Source organism: Alosa pseudoharengus, unplaced genomic scaffold (assembly GCF_046254945.1).
Source record: "Alosa pseudoharengus isolate Yale_2024_CS ecotype anadromous, Long Island Sound unplaced genomic scaffold, YU_APseudo_1.1 YU_APseudo_1.1_scf_2, whole genome shotgun sequence".
In the NCBI taxonomy this organism is placed as follows: Eukaryota; Metazoa; Chordata; class Actinopteri; order Clupeiformes; family Clupeidae; genus Alosa; species Alosa pseudoharengus.
Window position 1 is genome coordinate 31337979 of NW_027468663.1, and position 19837 is coordinate 31357815.

General features: G+C 47.1%; 1 protein-coding gene across 1 annotated transcript in view; it reads left to right on the forward strand.

Moving 5' to 3' along the window:
- Positions 1-19837, forward strand: part of yeats2 (YEATS domain containing 2) — a 58937-nt gene that overhangs the window by 26844 nt on the left and 12256 nt on the right. Inside the window, 11 exon segments of the mRNA XM_076294539.1 lie at positions 863-1021; positions 1708-1781; positions 1783-1827; positions 3539-3694; positions 8448-8636; positions 11202-11589; positions 12594-12728; positions 15317-15439; positions 16700-16847; positions 17557-17633; positions 19046-19125. Of these exon segments, the coding sequence (XP_076150654.1) occupies positions 863-1021; positions 1708-1781; positions 1783-1827; positions 3539-3694; positions 8448-8636; positions 11202-11589; positions 12594-12728; positions 15317-15439; positions 16700-16847; positions 17557-17633; positions 19046-19125 (1574 nt within the window).

Genomic DNA, 19837 nt, shown 5'->3' on the forward strand with positions numbered 1-19837 from the left:
AATAGAGTTTGGAGAAAACAATCTGTACTCCTTTCATTTTCTTCGATTTAAGAGCAAATATTACCCTTACTGTCTTACAGTAGCACTACAGATAAGCACACCATTTAGGAGGATCACTGTGGAATCTTAGATTTGTGTGGGGTGGGTGGTGTGTGACTGTATGTATGCGGATGTGTGTATTTGTGTGTGTGTGTGTGTGTGTGTGTGTGTGCGTGTGTGTTTCTGAGTGCAATTTGAAGGTGCTGCCTGTATACTCTGCTGAGCAGGCAGCAGAGCACTCTTTCTGTAGCTTTGATGATAACTGTTGAGGTGTTGCACGCTGGGCTCTGCTGTGATTTGTTCTTAATGCAAACAGGCATTTCTGCTCTTAACAAGCGCCCGCTCCCCAAACGTTTGACAGGCGCATTAACTTAGCCGTCGCAAGACATTCATCACATCAAGTGTCCCCTGCATTCAACTGTCAAGCACTCACTTGCCAACTAGTCAGTAGAACCGCCCTCCCTGGTTCTCAAATATCTCTGCTGTTCTATACGGCTGTTATGGTCCTGAGGTCCTGATATGGTTCCTATGATCTGCACACATCTGTAAAATGGTTCCTATGAAAATGATAGCATTAGCATGTAATGCATCAATGAAATACATACTCATTATAAAAGACATGGGATGGGGGACATGTTTGTTTGCTTGGCTGTCTGTTTGTCAGATTTCAGAAAAACTACCAGCCGGATTTTTCATGAAACTTGGGAGAACGGTGTTTGTGCTAGCTTGTCATTCCGTATGTTCCTCCGGTGTTCCCTGTGTGTGTTCTTTGACTTGTGATCTCACGTGGTTCTCTTGTGTCCTGTTTTTCTGTCGCGGTCAGTCATGGCCACCCTGCAGCTGCCAGCCAACAACCTGGCCAACCTAGCCAACCTGCCGCCGGGCACCAAGCTCTACCTGACCACCAACAGCAAGAACCCGTCAGGCAAGGGCAAGCTGCTGCTCATCCCACAGGGAGCTATCCTGCGGGCCTCCAACTCAGGTGAGCGCCTCTATCTCTACCTCACACACAAGCACAGCATGCTACACACGCACACATAGATACGTGCGCACACACACACACACACACACCACACACACACACACACACACACACACACACCACACACAGAGGGATGTCGGAGTGGTCGACATGTTCCCTGTTGTGAAGTCAGGGGTGTGCAGTAGGGGGTGAATTAGCGGCCATGCTGTCCCCTTTGCACAGGGATGGGGTGGGCGTTTGAATAATTGATGACTCTGTAGACTTAGCAGCAGAATGTCAACTCATTTCACTGAACAGGATCTTCTGTCTGTTTTCTCTCCTTCTCACGCCTCTCTTGTGTGTCTTGTTTATTTCCAATGTGCTCTGGATTTTGTTTGTATGCCTCTGTGTATGTGTGGAAGCGTGCGTCTGTGTACGTGTTGATGTTTGTGTAAATATTTGTGTCTGTGTATATCTGTGTTTGTGTTTACGTTTATGTGATTGCGTGTGTGCGGGGGCCTGTGTGTGCGTGTGTGTGTGTGGGCGTGTGTGTGTGGGCGTGTGTGTGTGGGCGTGTGTGTGTGGGCGTGTGTGTGTGGGCGTGTGTGTGTGGGCGTGTGTGTGTGGGCGTGTGTGTGTGTGTGTGTGTGTGGGCGTGTGTGTGTGTGTGTGTGTGCGCGTGTGTGTGCGTGTGCGCGTGTGTGCAGGTCAGCAGTCTCAGAGTGCATCCTCGTCAGGCTCTGGCTCGTCACAGAGCTCCTCTGGTAGTTCGTCTGGATCGATCCAGCCTCTCCTACACCTCCTACATCCTCAAACAGACCCCACAGGTGTGTATGAACACACACACACACACACCACACACACACACAAAAGAAAGCCTGTAATTATAATCCGCAAAGCCATTAATGCATTTTATTCTGCAGAGAAGCAGCCACCACACAAGGCCATTGTGGAGAGCAGCCTGTCCCTCAGTACAGCTCACTCTGTAGAGAGGCAGTCTCTCATCTCTAGTGTTGCCTTTAGAGGCATGGAGCCTCAGCCTCCCCTCTATAAGCAACAGAATGGCCCACTTTTCACAGCTTTTCCCCATAGTAAAAAGCCCTCTGTAAAATGTGTCTGGATAATGTACATTGCTCTCTCTCTCTCTCTCTCTTTCTCTCTCTCTTTCTTTCTTTCTCTCTCTTTCTCTCTCTCTCTTTCTTTCTTTCTCTTTCTCTCTCTTTCTCTCTTTCTTTCTTTCTTTCTTTCTCTCTCTCTGTCTCTCATTAGCTGTCTGTCTTGCTCATCTAACTCATTTACCTCGTTCATTTTGTATGTCGTTATTTCACTCTTCCTCTCTCTCTGCCTCTCCTCTTTTCTTTTCCTTTCCTCTCTCTCTCTCTCTCTCTCCCCCTTATTGAAGTTCATTCTCTTGCCCTCCTTTGCGGTCTCATTCATACTCCCATTCTCTCATGAGCTCACGCAGTGTAAGCAGCCTTCCCCATCCGCCTCTTACAGCGCATTAAACTTTAAGCAGGCTGTGTTTTGAGAGAGGTGCGTTGGGTAAATGTGTGCTTAAGGGACCTGGCGCCACACCTGTGGCTCTTAATCTGCTGTCAGTGGCGGAAAAAAAATCCCGTCGTCAAGGCGACGAGTGTGCCGTGTCTTGAGAGCGGCACATCTTGTGGCAGCGGAGGGTTTCGCTTCCTGCGTTGGCGTTGCCCGGGGCAGGAGAAGGCTGGCAGCGGTAGTGATTTAGGGCTTAATGGGGGCACCCTAATGAGAGTGGCATCGATCGCTGAGCGCAGGGCACCGGTGCGTGGATGCCATCGGGCTGCTAATGAGCGTGTGCGGCCCCTCAGCAGGGCACCAGGGCTCATCCTCAGCCGTCCATCACTCTGGACTTCAGAGAGATAATGTCACGCCATGCCACACTGTGCCACGCTACTTTATGCCCAGCTATATCCACAACTGCCAGTCTTCATTTGTCACAAGGATTGGCCATCTAGTCACTGACACACTCAGGCATTACTGCTGCCCATCATCACTTTAAGATGGTGTGCATTTGTGTGTTTAGTGTGAACCGGCTGTGGACATGCAGATTTAATAAATGCCATTTACCATTAATAAACGCCCATTTCGCACGTTTTCCTGTGTCTGTCTTCGTGACACTGTTTCTTTTACAAAATGTATTTACACAAGATATCTCAGCTCCTTCCCCTCACATTGTGTTCCATTGTTTTTTTCCCCACAAGAGTTCTTCTTGCCACCCATGTCCCACCTTGTTTGTGTTTTCCGTCCACCCTTTCAGTCTCTTTTCTGTAGCTACACCGCTCTTTGTCTGTGCCTCTCTTTATTTCTCTGGCCCAGTTCAAATCTATCAGCCTTGCCTGTAGGGTTTTATAGTGTCGGTGGTGTCCTTCTAATGCCTCTATTGACCCATGTTTTCCACCCAGTGACCCCATAGTCTGCCCTGCCAATGCCAGAGCTGCCAGACGCATTTAAACCCCCCCCATAGGTTTCTGTTTTGACTGAGGGCAATGGCATTGATCTTTCTAGGGCACGTTTCTGGTTGGCCAGCCTGGCGGCTCGGGGAAGCAGAGTTCGTCCAGCTCCTCCACCTCCTCGTCGGGTCACACGGCGTCGGGCACGGGCAGCGGCAACCAGCAGTCCATCCGGGTCACCGCGGGCCAGAAGGCCGCCATCTTGGCTCAGGTATGTAAGAACATACAGTAACAAACGTACCTCTTCTGATCCTGCCTGTGGGAGTTTGTGCTGTGTAGCCGTTGTTCCACCCATCCCAACCTGCCTATGAGGGCCCTGGGTTCATTACAGAGTGTGATATTATGTATACTGTTATATTGCCCCCTCCTCCAACTTTTCATCTTATTCTCTTATTAGTTATAAACTCTTACTCACATTTACACACGCATCTAGGGGTTTCTTCATTCTGTTAAAGGAATTTATGTAGAATTCAGTTCAGCTCAATTCAGTACATTTATTTGGAGCTGATTTCAGTCATTTTGTAGCCAACTGGCTTGGACCCTCTGCAGTGGGGGTTGGAAACTCATCACCGTGCTGCTTAGTTAGTGACGAGGGAGAAGTCCGAAGTGGGAGTTTACGACTGAATTGGGCCGTCTCTCTCTCCTGTTCTTGGGCTTGTGTGAGTGTTGGGTCATCTCTCTCCTGTGCCCTGGGCTTGTGTGAGTGTTGGGTCATCTCTCTCCTGCAGTGTTGTGCCTGAACGCGTTCATTGAACGAAAGTTCATGAACTCGTTCATATTTTGAGCGAACGTGAACTGAACGTACTGTATTACTGCCTGATGAACGTTACTGTGAACTCGTTCATTCTGGTGTCTGTGAACGGCACACTCTTTCAGTTTAACTTCGTTCAATAGGGTGCCAGATTTCTACAGAGCCTTCCATGCGAAAACCCGGCTAAAACACACCGTAAAAAGGCCTTAATTATGGCAGCATGCAGGTCACCATTTCTCAAACTATGGGCCGCGGTCCGCAACGTGGACAATGCTGGTCTGCCGAGTGAAATTATTCCTGGGGCTTCGTCTGATAATTTGCTGCGCAATTGATCAAGGAACCGCGGACAGAAAAAGAAAACAGTTTCTGCAATTAGTAGGAAATACATGTTAAGAGTCGTGGTTAAGTCGTGGTTAAGTCGTGGTATGAGCGTTTATTCAATGCATGCGCGTGCACGTTAGCAAAGCTAAGCTTCAACCTATTGGAAGGCTATTTAATTATGAAACGACATTTAATAAAACGACGTGGATTTATGCAACTTCCATAAAAAACAGCACAGACTATATAAAACACTGTCTAGCATTAAGTATAAAGTCAGCCAAAAGCTATTAATTAGTCTTAGTTAAAGATAGTTAAAGATCTCCAGTGATTTACGCATGATCTGATCCGCCATTTACCATTCACAAAAGCTGGTATTGTGTTTCCTGAATCCTTAAATTCAGGCATTCAAATGAAATGTAATTAAATAGCATATAAATATTCTATCAGTGTATGATGCTTGCATGAGGGTAACATCCCAAAACAACGGCACCCATATAATTGCTGTTGTTTTAAGAATTTCTCATGCAAGCATCATGCAACAATGCAAAAACAATGAAACTGCCTAATTACATTTTACATTAGTAAAGCAGTACTCTGATGTGCATGTTTTCACAAACTTTTCTGAACAATCTTAGCACTTTAAACATTGACTGTTTTGAAGTGCATGTATAGCAATATAGTATAAAAAAAATAATAATTGTGATATCATTATGATAATTTGATGGGGGGTGGGAGGAGGGGTGGGTTCATGTAGGTGGGCCCTATGACCCCAAAGTATGCCTTGACTGGGCCTCAGGTCAAAGAAGTTTGAGAAAGGCTGATGTAGACGACAAAGCAGCAAGGAGGCGTCGTATGATCATTTAAACAAGTTTTATGACAAGGTCGGTGAGGATGGGAAAAATCGTACATTTCTGTGCAAACTTTGCCCGCACTTCAGTCACATCCACAGCAAACCTGAAACGGCACATTGAACTGAAGCACCTGGCTAGCCTTTCAAGGTATGTGCAAGCCAATAAAAAATCAAAAGACTGTCAAGACAGATCCTCAACCCAAATTAACTGCATTCTATGGGCTGTGGCAATAATTTTGAAAAATAATAGCTCGCAGCAACATATGAAAAAAAAAGAACTATGAACTAGTTCATTTTTGGAAAGTGTGAACTTAGTTCAAAATTTTGAAATATGAACTATGAACTGAACTAGTTCATTTTAAAATTTGTGAACTGAACTTTGAACTAGTTCACAAAGAAAGTGAACTTTCCCAACACTGCTCTCCTGTGCCCTGGGCCTGTGTGAGTGTTGGGTCATCTCTCTCCTGTGCCCTGGGCTTGTGTGAGTGTTGGGTCATCTCTCTCCTGTGCCCTGGGCCTGTGTGAGTGTTGGGTCATCTCTCTCCTGTGCCCTGGGCCTGTGTGAGTGTTGGGTCATCTCTCTCCTGTGCCCTGGGCCTGTGTGAGTGTTGGGTCATCTCTCTCCTGTGCCCTGGGCCTGTGTGAGTGTGGGGCTTAAGCGCTGCTGATGAACTGGAGGTCTAACGGGGGGTTGACTGCTTCTAATGAAGGCCTCCCTCTCTCTCTCTCTCTCACGGAACAGCCATTTGGCACCAGATGCCAGGACAATCCCTGCACACGTAACTTCAGCTTACATTGCGTAACGCACTCCCTAACAGTATTAGGGTGGGGAGAGGGGGTGGAAGAAAGAGAGGGGTAATGGGACAAGAGAGAGAGAGCGAGCAAGCGAGAGAGAGAGAGAGAGAGAGAGTGCGAGCACAAAGTCTTTGTGTCCTTAGTGGCTCTAAGCAGAAACCCTAAATCAAAGCAGAAAGCAATAGTTCTGGCAGGAGATGTGTGTGTAATCAGCTGGCACGAGGGAGGGAGGGAGGGAGGGAATAGCTGATGTGTTCACTTTGGGCGTTTGGGATGAGAATAGTTGATGTGTTCACTTTGGGCGTTTGGGATGATGATCCCTTGAGCCTGTGCTGCTGGGGGCTCAGGAGCTCAGGGAGTCATGGCGCAAACACAGCATCACATCTCGGCTTCTCCTCCCCAAACCGTTTAACTGCCCCAAAGCGATGAACAGAGGTGTGTGTGTGTGTGTGTGCGTGTGCGTGTGTATCTATGTGTCAGTCTCTGTCTGTGGGTTGGGGAGTGTTTCTGTTTCAGTGTGTGTGTGTGTGTGTGTGTGTGTGTGTGTGTGTGTGTGTGTGTGTGTGTGTGTGGGTGTGTGTGTGATTATAGTTGTGTGTGTGTGTTCTCTGGCAGGCAGACCTGAGAGCACCGGTGTAAGAGCAGTGCCAGCTAAGCTGTGTGATTAGTTTGCCATCATCACAGCTGCCTACCGTCTCTGTCTGAAATAATTTCACAGTATCAAATCTCTGTCCTCACTAAACTGAGGGGCCATGGATGTGCTTGTGGATAGATCGTGTGTGTGTGTGTGTGTGTGTGTGTGTGTGTGTGTGTGTGTGTGTGTGTGTGTGTGTGTGTGTGTGTGTGTGTGTGTGTGTGTGTGTGTGTGTGTGTGTGTGTGTGTGTGTGTGTGTGTGTGTGTGTGTGTGTGTGTGTGTGTGTGTGTGTGTGTGTGTGTGTGTGTGTGTGTGTGTGTGTGTGTGTGTGTGTGTGTTGTCTCTGCTTACCGTGGGTGTGTATATGAGTGCATGTATATCTATTATTGTTTGTGTCTGTGTAAATGAGCACATACTCCAATGTGTGTGAGAGAGTGTATATGTCCTGATTATCAGATTAGGGCTAATGACTAAGCCTGGGGCAAAGGTTTTAAGTTTTCGTTTCTGCTAACTCCCTTTTGCTACCCCCCCCCCACTCTCTCTCTCTCTCTCTCAGCGCCTTCATCTAATTTTCTCCACCCTTCTGCCTCTCTTACACGTCTTGCCTTACCTTTAGCTTTTACCGTGGCTTTGGCTCATTCTGACTCGGTTCTGACTCTGACTTTGTTTTGATACAAAGAAAGTTTTTCTTTGATGGGGAGATGACCCTTATGGGAATGGGGAAATTGTAGCGTGCGTGTGTGTGTTTCAGAGGGAGGTAAAAGGATGTGTGTGTGTGTGTGTTTTGGAGGGAGATAAAAGGATGTGTGTGTGTGTTTTGGAGGCAGATAAGAGTGTGTGTGTGTGTGTGCGTTTGTTTTGGAGGCAGGTTTAGAGAATGTGTGTTTGTGTGTGCGTGTGAGAAAGAGAGAGAGATTTGAGGGACAGCTTAATGGCTGTGTGGTGATTTGTGCACAGCAGTCTCCTATCTCTGAGGTCCATACTCCTCTCACAGCCATTAAACAGGGAGTGTCTGCAGAGCACGTGTGTCTGTGTGTGTGTCTGTGTCTGTGTGTGTGTGTGTGTGTGTGTGTGTGTGTGTGTGTGTGTGCTGTCTAAGTATTGTAGTGTTTGCGATTCTGTGGATGTGTGTGTCTCTGTCTGCTGTCTAGGTTTGTCTGTGTGTGTTTGTGCATATGTGTGCATTTGCCCGTGGGAGGGTGAGGGTAGGGGCTACATCTGTTTATTTCTCTGTGTTGGTGTTTGTATGACAGTATGAGAGGGGGCCATCAGTGTGTCAGATTGTGTGCTTTCTCTCTCTCTCTCTTTCTCTCTCTTACTCTTTTACTTTACTAATGCCTTGGCTGTCAAAACAATCCTTCTTGAATCTGTGTGTGTGTGTGTGTGTTTGTGTGTGTGTGTGTGTGTGTGTGTGTGTGTGTGTGTGTGTGTGTGTGTGTGTGTGTGTGTGTGTGTGTGTGTGTGTGTGTGTGTTAGCCATACATCACTGTCTGGGTTTAGGGTTCTGGCACTGAACCTCTGATGCTGCTGGGATTGGTTGATCATTCGTTGCGCACCAATTCCCCTGTTGCATTTTAACACTTCCTGTGTTTTGATTTGGTGTGACTGACAGGTGGTGGGCGGGTCGCAGGCATCACAGTTGAAGCTGTCGGACGGCTCGGTGAAGACGGTGACGGCCTCTGCCGCCACTCACCTGTCCAAGCCGGGCACTACCACCCTGAGGATGGCGGGGGGAGTCATCACAGCCACCAGCACCATGCCGGGCACCCCCGCCTCAGCTGCTACCACTCCCACACAACACGTGAGTCACCTCCCTCTGTGTGTGTGTAAATATATAAATCATGATAAATATATTGGTCTTAAATATTGCTCCAGTTAGGTATGCCTGTGTGTGTGTGTGTGTGTGTATGTGTGCGTGTGTGTGCGTGTGTGCGTGTGTGCGTGTGTGTGCGTGTGTGCGTGTGTGCGTGTGTGTGTGTGTGTGTGTGTGTGTGTGATTGTGTGTAAATGCTAAATGTTAAAATGGTAAATCCATGAATAGACGGACATGGGAACTGATTGTGATATGATATAACAGGTCTATTATATATAGGAAAGAAGTCCTTATTTCTGCATGGTGTCCATGTGTAATCTCTTGGTTTGGAGATCACAGGCTTTGGTGAGCCCAGATGCAGGACAGTGCTGGCCTTGGGGGAGGGAGGGAGGGAGGCCTAGTGGGCATCAGCAGAGACAGGAAGTGAACCTCATGTGTGGCGTGTGGCGTTGTTGCTGCTGGTGAACACTGTCCATCTGTGTTCCATGTGGAGCGTGTGTGGAACAGCTGGTCTGCTCAAGCTGTGCTGTGGCTGTTCCTCTCACATCAGTGTCTGTGTCACACTCATTGTGTTGTTACATGGCAGACCTGTGCTCTCTCTCTCTCTCACTCTCTCTCTCACTCTCTCTCTCTCGCTCTCTCTCTCTCTCACTCTCTCTCTCTCTCTCTCTCTCTCTCTCTCTCTATTCACTTTTCTAGAATGGAAAGGCTCTCTTGTAAACCCTCCTCACTTGGTGATAGCAGTAGCTCTCTCTCTCTCTCTCTCTCTCTCTCTCTCTCTCTCTCTCTCTCTATCTATCTATCTCTATCTCTATCAGCTCCTCATAGCTGTATGTCTAGCCTTGTGTGCTGAGTGAATAACATTTGGTCAACTTTGAGGGACAGCTATGACCATGCAGGATCATCCAGACCAAACGTGTCGAGGCCAAACAAAATTGACACCCACCTCCCTCCGTAAAACTGGCTGTATCTTGGAAAGTATTGATCTTACATAAAAGTAATTTTACAGTGTGTCTTCTGGGTAACATAGACACACCTGTTAATTTTTTCAGATTTTTTTGGGCCCTGGTTGAATTGACGTGGCTCAGTACTTACAGTAGGGCACACACACACACCAGCAGTCCTTGGCTCAAGCAGTTCCATGACCCCCTTCTTACCCATACGGAACCTACCATCCTTTAAATTTCAAGGATGTAAGTCGTTGCCTGTGTGCACTCCTACCATGTCTCCGCTTACTGTATCTGAACAGCAGTACAAGTTGGGAAGTACCAGGTTGTCCTTTACATAAACACTCACACTCACTCGCACACTCATACTCTAGTGCACTTATTGCATTACTGGACGGTAATTAATTAGTGTTTGGTCGTCAGACTGACATCCAATAATTGCTGTGAAATGTTGATACTCTATCTTCTACTAGTCCTATGCATAATAAATAGTGGCTGTGATTGAATAGTGGTTTGATGCACAGGAAATTAAGGTCTCCGTGGTTGCTGTGGGGTATGTGTGCAGGGGTGGATGGACTTCTACAGAAACTGATTCCAAAAGCTAAATTAGGTTCACCCGCAGTGGTAGCATTTCCACACACAACCTGGACTGTTTTTCCCACTGCACAGTGATGATGAACCCAATGACATTTCACCGTGTTGCTGCAGTACCATAATGCTGCAATCAGGATTGCTGTGTGTGTGTGATTCAGTGTGTGTGTGTGTGTGTGGGGTGGGGGGGGTGGGGGGGTGGTTGTTGCTGTCCTCCAGTACCTCTCCATTTCAAAGGTCAACTCCCCAATACACTCACACTCACAGAGACACACACCTACACACACACACACACACACACACCCTCCTCTTTCCATCTGATCCTCAGTCCGGAAATACAGCTTTTAGGAGCCGATCATTAACTGTGCTGCCGAAACTCATTTCCATTTTGTCGGCACAACTTTGCAAATGCACTTGGACCAGCTCGATAAGCCTCCGCTCTTAATCACAATTAAGGGCCGTTATTGCAAAGGCTACACACACAGGTGACGGGGCATATCTGAATGTCCGTGCGTGCTTTGTGTGTGTGTGTGTGTGTGTGTGTGTGTAAACTTGTGGTTGGTGTGTGTACCTTTGCCGCAGTGTGTTGTCACAGCAGATGGCAACACCGGGAGACCAGTATGCCACTAAGATGCTGTGGGCTGGCATGCTCTCTCACATGGCCACTGCAGGGCCTTAATGCCTCAGCTCTCATTCACACACACACACACACACACACTCACATACACACACCACAGAGACGTACACTTTCATTGGCTCACTCATGCATGAACAAGCACATTTGCATTAATACTCTTTGCACACACATATGCTTGCATGGGACCTATGGCAAAATCACATGCCGCTGTACATCTCTTGGTATAATCTGTTTACATTCACGCCTAACATGACGTGTTTTTGTGCACTGCATCTTTTATTTGTCACGTATTTCTTGGTTTTGATATTCAATGTGTTTTTTTTTAGTCAGCGATAGACTACTGGGCTTAACAAACTTTTCTTGCCATTCTCTCTCCAGACTGCAGATGGCGCCAGTGTGCCCTCCTCCCCCGCCCCCTACTCCTCCTCTTCCTCCTCTTCCTCCTCGTCCGGGGCCAAACCCGTATCCCAGCACCCTCTGCTCGTGGCAGCCAATCAGGCGGCAGTCATCAACGCAGCCAAGAACGCCAGCAATGCAGCCGCCGCGGCCGCCGCTGCAGCTGCCACTGCATCTAAAACCCCCACGGGCGCCATGATGACCGTCGCCAAGAGCATGGCCGCCAACATGCCGGTCATCAGCCTGGGCAAGGGGGCCGGCCCGGCGGTGGTGAGCGTTCCCAAGAGCGCCAGCCCTTCGCTGGTCACTGCAACGTCGCTGGTGGGCAGTAGTGGCACCGTCAGCGGTAAGGCAGCTGCCGCTCTCTCAGGTAACTATGGAGACCAGAGGTGCACTCAAATTCTTTGAACAGAGGTGAACATTTGCGGTAAACATGGTTCATTTGAACTATTACTGTTGGACGAAACATTCCATTTCAAGCGTAAAGCTTCGGCCAGCACCCCTGAGAATTACCTCCTCATTCACAGCAAACTCGAGGCAAACAGAAAAATTTTCGTCTCCGGGCTTCTCAAAGTGGATACCAAGGCCACCAGTCCAGAGGTGCTACAGAATATTTAGATAACATTTGGAATATAATTGTATTACTATTTTATTTCATATAATTTAAATGTCAGTACAAATCAACACTCCTATATTGCAATGCAGGTGTACCCTGAGCCTGAAAAAGTTCAAAGTTAAAGTTTACTAGTATTTAGCAGACAATTTGAACTAAACATATTTGAGAATCGAACCTGGGCCTCAACCACTCTGCAAAAGTTCTGAGCAGATCTGCTCTGGCCACAAAAGGCTCTTACTGTGTAGTCTGGCTCCAGCTCTTGTGAATGTGGTCAACCAGTTGTGGCTTCATCTCTTCATCTCCTGCCCTCACCCTCCCCTCATGTGCTGTAGTGGAAAAGTGGCAGCCATGTTGTAGGATGGCACCAGGTCTATTGTTATTGCATGCATACTTCCCTGTTGGCAGATGAATAGGATGGCGTGTTAAAGATGTATCTGCCCTTGAGTGCACTGCTGAACCAAAGCACTGTGCATTTCTGAGCATTGCTGGCTGGTGTGTGTGTGCATGATTATATATAAATGTGTATGCTTGCCTGTGTGTGTGATTATATACAGTATGTGTGTGTGTGTGTGTGTGTGTGTGTGTGTGTGTGTGTGTGTGTGTGTGTGTGTGTGTGTGTGTGTGTGTGTGTGTGTGTGCGCGCGCGCGCTTGCCTGTGTGTGTGCCTGTGCCTGTATGCATGCTAATATATATATATGGGGTTTTCCATGTACATATGTGTATTGCACTTAGTGTGTCTGTGTGTGTGTCCTTCCCAGGCATGCTGAAGCTGCATGCGGGCCAACCCAGTGCGCAGCAGACTGTGCTCACCATCCCTGCCAACCAGCTGAAGCAGCTGAGCGTGGGCACGGGCGCTGGGGGACTCCAGACCATCCTCATGCCCGTGGGCAAAGGTACCCGCTCACCTCCATGCCCTGCCACACACACACACAGACCCACACACACATGCCTCCACAATCTTTCAGGATGCAGAAATACATACTTTCACGCACACATGCACATGCGCACACATATACACGCACACACACCTCTACACAAACACACTGCAGTTCCACACACTAGCACACACACTTCTCTCCTCTTAAATGCCTCCTCTCTTTTCAGCACTCAATCGCAAACCTAGATTTTGGCAAGAAGAGACCTTGATTTTGAAGTTTTATGAAGTTTTCTCAGGCGTTTGAGATGACTCAGTTTCATCACAGTCAATCCTAGTGTATGTGAGGGGGATGAGGTAATGTGCTCTGTTTTGTCTTAAATAAACTGTACTGAGTTTCGTTTTACAGCTTCTAGCTACTCAACCTGAAATGATAAACCTTGGAAACAGAAACAGCCATCCCTTAGCACTTAACACTTGCTATATTGTCGTCTCTTTGCAACACTATTGGTGATGTGCAGGTTTGGTCAGGCCACCCTTCGGTCACTAGTCGGATTCCCTAACCAGTAGTCCACAGATTTTTTCCTAATCATTGCTGTAAGAAATAGTTAGATAGATAGATAAATAGATATAACTTTACAAGATAAGCAAGCTAACATGTCAGAGTTAACTATCTTACATTAGCATTGCGCAACGTTGATAACATTGTCAAACCGAATTGTCAAGCAGGTGCCGTGTTGGGGGCGGGGCCAATGAGCTTTCCTCATCGGAGATGAGGCAGAAGGAGTAGAGATGCATAATTAGCTGTTTCAAGGCAATGAAGGGATTTTTTTCATGGGGGAAAAAAACATGGATATATATCTTTCAGAAACTAAGATGAGGTTTTAGGGGTTAATCGATGGCTGGAGTGCATCTTTAAAATTAATTTGAAGATGATTGCCAAAAGCAGTTGTTTATCAGAAGATGCTTTAAGTGGGAAATTGTTTTATATTGTTTTAAGCATATTTTTCCATGTCCTAATAGTCTTTTCTGAGCGGATGTTCCGAGAAGAATCCAGTGTCAGTGACTCGTACTCTCCTGCGTCCCAGCCAGAATAGGATTGCAGTCCCTGATTTAATTTGGCACACACAGCAACCTGTGTATAAATACCTCTGAAGAAGTCATGGAGGCCCACAGAATATAGAGCAGGAAACACGGGGCTACATGTTTTTTGTTTACTCTCTGGCATGCAGTAAAGATCTCTGGTGGTTCAGACCCAGCCATCAAGGTTCTTATTTTTTTGGTTTTATTTGTCCATCATGAAGAGAGAGATGTATATCTCACACACACACACACACACACACACACACACACACACATCTACTCCACACATCTTCTCCAGTGGACTCCCATCAGTTTCCCAGTGGTCCAGTGTCTTCTCTAGGTTTGCTGTTGCTCTGGTAGAGAGGTGAGAGCGTAGTTTACCAGTTCAGGACCGTTTGTACTGCTAGATGTGCATTGCATACTTTGTGTATGATGATTCATGTATTGCAACCATAGACTGTACTTTTAGCCAACTTATGTATGGTCTCCTGAAGATAGGTAGTCAGATCTGGCCATGGGAAGGTAGAGAGGAGACGTCAATGTGTGTGTGTGCGTGTTGTATGTTTCTGTGTCTGTCTGAGAGAGTGTGTGTGCTAGTGCTTTTCTGTCCTCCTGAATGTGTGGTTGTGTCCCTGTGTACTTGTAGGGCTGTGTGTGTGTGCTTGTGTTTCTGTGCAAGTAATTTCTGCTGAGTCTGAGGCATTTAGCTGAGCTTCAGTGCTTCTGAATTATAGAGGGGTGTGTGTGTGTGTGTGTGTGTGTGTGTGTGTGTGTGTGTGTGTGTGTGTGTGTGTGTGTGTGTGTGTGTGTGTGTGTGTGTGTGTGTGTGTGTGTGTGTGTGTGTGTGTGTGTGTGTGTGTGTGTGTGTGTGTGTGTGTGTGTGTGTGTGTGTGTGTGTGTGTGTGTGTGTGCACGCGTATGTGTGTGTGTGTTGGTGATAGATGCATCAGGTTTGCTAATTCCTGACTCCTGGGAATCTTAGGACCTGTAACTCACCAATGTTGGCACACATAACAACCCACTGTATCTATTATATATGACTGTGGGTATTCATAGTCAGAATACTTAATATCTAATGCCCATCTATTACCAGTGGTCTGCACAGTGATATGACCGTGTTGTGAAGGGGATATAATATTCAACACAGAAAGGCCTAGTTTGGTCCTTATGGAAGGAATATCATTAAATGTAGTGATACTGACTCCTCTGATGTATTCTGTACTTGCAGACAACACCTCACAACTTCATAAATGTACTGTAATGGACTGTTTTAATGACTTTGCAATCGATTTTAAATCCATGTGTGTTTGTGGTCAGGACTGAACTCACACATGTTATAGTCTGCAGTTGAGACTGTGATCTCCTCTCTTGTCAGAGTTGGTTATTGAGATATAGCTCTACACATGGTATGGTTTATGATTTATGATGGAGTTGCAGTACATGTCACTTAAGAGCCATAGCCTGTGTAGAGGTGTGTTCTGGATAGTAGTTGAGGTATAACTCCACGTGTGTGATGGTTTGCAGTTGTGCAGTCCTCCTCCTCCTCCTCCTCCTCCTCCTCCTCCTCCTGTAAAGGATCCTCTACCAGCAGCAATACTGCTACCCACAATGCACCAGCAGTCTCCTCCACACCAAACGTAGCTCACGGTGAGAGGATATGTCCCCGACCTTACACCTTTCTCTGTCTGCCCCCTCTCTCTGCCGCTTTCTTTCCTCCCTCTCTCTCTCTCTCTCTCTCTCTCTCTCTCTGTCTCTCTCTACCGTTCTCTTTCCTCCCTCTCTCTCTCTCTCTCTCTCTCTCTCTCTCTCTCTCTCTCTGTCTGTCTCTCTCTGCCGTTCTCTTTCCTCTCTCTCTCTCTCTCTCTCTCTCTCTCTCTCTCTCTCTCTCTCTCTCTCTCTCTCTCTCTCTCTCTCTCTCTCTGTCTGTCTCTCTCTGCCGTTCTCTTTCCTCCCTCTCTCTCTCTCTCTCTCTCTCTCTCTCTCTCTCTCTCTCTCTCTCTCTCTCTCTCTGTCTGTCTCTCTCTGCCGTTCTCTTTCCTCTCTCTCTCTCTCTCTCTCTCTCTCTCTCTGTCTCTCTCTCCCTTCCTGCCTGCACTCTCTATTCCCTCGCTTTAGGCAGCTGGTGTGTGGGCTGTTGTGGATTGATATGTGTTATGTATAAATACATATACTCAGGCAGTTTTGAGCTTTTATGTGTACTCTATATTTATGCGTTATTGCCGCACTGTGTGTACGTACTTAGTGTGTGTGTGTGTGTGTGTGTGTGTGTGTGTGTGTGTGTGTGTGTGTGTGTGTGTGTGTTTGCCTTCTTGGGGTACTGGCGGTGCCTGTAGGTGCCCGTTGAAATGGTAGTCTGTGTTGACATTAAATTGATTGCTGCTTCACTAATCCCTGCTTCCAGTCCCTCTCTCCGTATGTACAATCTAACTCTGTGCTGTTCTTGTGTGTCCACATGTTCACTGTTCAGTGCTGGTTTTGTAAGTAAGGAAGTGTCTTGCTCACACACTGTCACTCGCTCCTCTCTCCTCCCTCTCTGTGTCTCTCTGCCCTCCTCTCTCTTTCTCTCTTTCTCTCTTTCTGTCTCATTCCCCCATCTCCCTGTCTCTGTCTCCTTCCTTATCTGTGTTTCACTCCCACGTTTGTCTCTTCCTTCTCTCCCCCTCTTGTCTCCCTTTCCCCTTTTTTTGTACTTTCACCCTCCCTTTTTTTTCCATTTCTCTCTATCTTTCCTCTGACTGTTCTTCTCTCTGCATCATCCCACCCTTCCCCTTTTCTCTCTCCCCTTACTTATCTCCCTCTCTCCTTGTACCCCCCCCCACCCTTTCTCTCCCTTCTCTCTCTCTCTCTCCCTCTCTCTCTCTCCCCCTCCCCCTCTCTTTCTCTCTCTCTCTCTCTCTCTCTCTTCAGTGAAGACAGAGCCAGGTGTGTACAGCTGCAGCGGCCCTGGGCCCCAGACCCCCACCTCCTCATCCACCCCGGGCTCCAGCGTTGCACCCACCCCCGCCACCGCCAGCGTCAAAGTGGAGCAGGGGGCCGAGTCCGCCCACGAGCTCAAGTACGACACGCGCCACAGCGGCCCCAAGGCTGATAGCCATGCGGGACAGGAATGCCGCTATTTTTGTGTCTTATATCTGAGCACATTTGGAATCTGTGAACAAAGTACAACCTTTTTTGCATGCACATTTAGGATGTATGCCACTTCAAATAAATATTAAATAAATAAAATTAAATAAAATTAAATATAAAACATTTGATTTGAGCAGCATACAGTAGATGGACTAGCTGCTAGGTGCGCTAAAAATGAATCCCCATCAGGGAATGTATAGCGGGGCTGTTTTCAGGAAGTTCAAGTTGGTTTGAGCCAGAAGCTCCTGATTCAGTGAAGCCATAACTAGTTGTGCCTTAATTAGGTGTGAGATGGCCAAGAATGAGTGTGGTTCATTAAGCCAGTGTGGGGGTGTGTGCACTGTGCAGAGATGATGTGTGGTCTGGCATGAGTGGTGATTTGTGTGTGTCTGGCTGCTAGTGGTGAGGTGTGCAGGTCTGTGGAGATGTGGACTGTTATAGGACTAATTCTGCCACCTTCAGCTGATCTCTATTTTGCTCTCTATCCTCCCACTGCCTCCTACTCTCTCCATCCCACGCTCTGTCACTCTCTCTCTCGCTCTCCCTTTTTCCCCTGCCCCACTCCTTCTCTCCTTCCTCACTCCCACTCCATCACTCTCTCCCTCTCTCCCCTGTTCTCTCTCTCTCTCTCTCTCCAGCACTGAACACATAGAGAACCTGACGCAACTGTTGACGGCGGCGGTGAAGAAGTTTCCGCTCATTGTGCCTGAGAAGAGTGAGTGCCCCTGCCCCAACCCCAACCCAGACATGGCTTACGCCGGCTCCCACACTACAAGAGATTTGATTTGAAGTGTTCTGTTGGTTTAGGACAAGGATCAATCTATTCACAGAAAACCGGCCCTGGATCTGCTAGAGGGCTATTATAATATATTTTCTGCATCAGAACAGTATGGACAATAGACTGCGTTGGCATATCTCTGCAACATCTAAACAGAATATGCTTGGCTTTTTCAGTATTCATTATGTGGCTTTACTGAATATTTAAGATAATACTGAATTATCTATAAATTAATATCTACTAATAACCAAACATGGCAATTATCATAATTGAAAAATCCTAATTCGTTTTTTAATGGTCACTTAGTTTAAACAGTTTAATCCATTTATTGCAGACAACAGAATTTTTGCAGTTCCATAGTTACATTTGACAGCAACAGTTTTAAAAGTCCTTTGCCTGCACGCACGCATGCACGCACGCGCGCACACACACAGACAAATAGTGTGAAAATGTATTTTCTCCTACTTTCTCTTTAAATAGGCTTTAGTGGTTTGAAGCTTTGGTCCATTTTAAGCCGTTTGGACAAAAATGAGCAGGTGATCTCATAAGCAGGTAATCAACAGTCCCTCCTGTGCCCTGCAATGGGCTTATCACCGTGATGGGAGACTGGCGGCCATTTTAAGCCGCCTCCAGACACGTACTGTGATATTTATCTGAAGCCCAGCTATCCACCACACATGTGTCATGGGCCTGCTTAGTCATGTGAAATTTGTGTCATTTTCAAGCTGTCTTCAGATAAGGAGACAGCTTGCCATTTTGAAAGCAGTTCACTGTGTACTCCGTGGTCTACTCGTTAGCACTTACGGACTTGAACGGTTTGAACCCCGACCAGTAGGCACGGCTGAAGTGCCCTTGAGCAAGGCACCTAACCCCTCACTGCTCCCCCAGCGCCGCTGTTGTTGCAGGCAGCTCACTGCGCCGGGATTAGTGTGTGCTTCACCTCCCTGTGTGTTCACTGTGTGCTGAGTGTGTTTCACTAATTCACGGATTGGGATAAATGCAGAGACCAAATTTCCCTCACGGGATCAAAAGAGTATATATACTTATACTTACTTATACTCAGAGGATGATGACCACTATGTTTTCAATGGGCTTTTCTCAGATAGATGACTTTTGATTGGTTTTAAGCAATTTTGAGATTGCTGGGGTGATTGTATCAGCAGGTGTTCACATATCAGGGGATGATGGCTCTGAGGTTTTTAATTAGGCTTAGCTCTAGAACGTTTTTGGTCCATGTTTCCAAGATATTTTCAAATAGTTGATGGTGATTTCATAAAGCAGTAACTTACCTGCCCTGCTGTCTGTGGGGATACTAATGTGTGTGTGTGTGTGTGTGTGACCTCCATCAGATGAGGACTCCCACCCATTCTGTGCCATCTCTATGGAGCAGTATTACTCCTGGAACATTGGGAAACGCCGGGCAGCCGAGGTACTGGATGTACTTGTTTTGTGTGTGTGTGTGTGTGTGTGTGTCTGTGGGTTTGGGTGGGGTGGGGGGTGCATGTTTTTTATGTGTGTTTGTTTGGTATGTTCGAGAATGTATTTGTGCCTGTGAGTAAGTGCCTGTGCTTTTGTTTGTGAGTGAATTCACTTGTTTATATATGTGTGAGAGTGGGTGAGTGGGTGCATGTGTTTATGTTTGTGTGAGAGAGAGAGAGAGAGAGAGAGAGAGAGAGTGTGTGCTCTATTTATTTGGCATGTGTCCTGCAGACCCGCCGTGCTTAGAGAAATAATCAGGTCCTGCGGACAGCAGCATCGTGCCTTTAATGTTGAATTCAGCAGCTCTAACTGACCTGGCTATCTTATCCCCCATCCTGTTCCTCCTCATCAGCCTCTCCCCACAACAAAATCTAGAGCAAACCGCACACATACGCAGAGGAAAACCAGAACAGCGCTCTCGTTGCAAGGACGCTGGAACCTTCATGAAGTGCATATTGAGCAAAAAATATATGACTTTTGCACACTCCTTGAAGTGATTATTTGCGAGGGCCATACTAATAAAATCCCTTGTGCAGGGAAACTTTCTTTCCTACGTTCTTCTGGCGGTTCCATCAAGGCCCAGCGATTCCCTTGGTCCCCATGACACCAGCCTCGGGGCACCTTTGCTAATGAGGCCTCACTCTGCACCCTGGGCGTGAGGT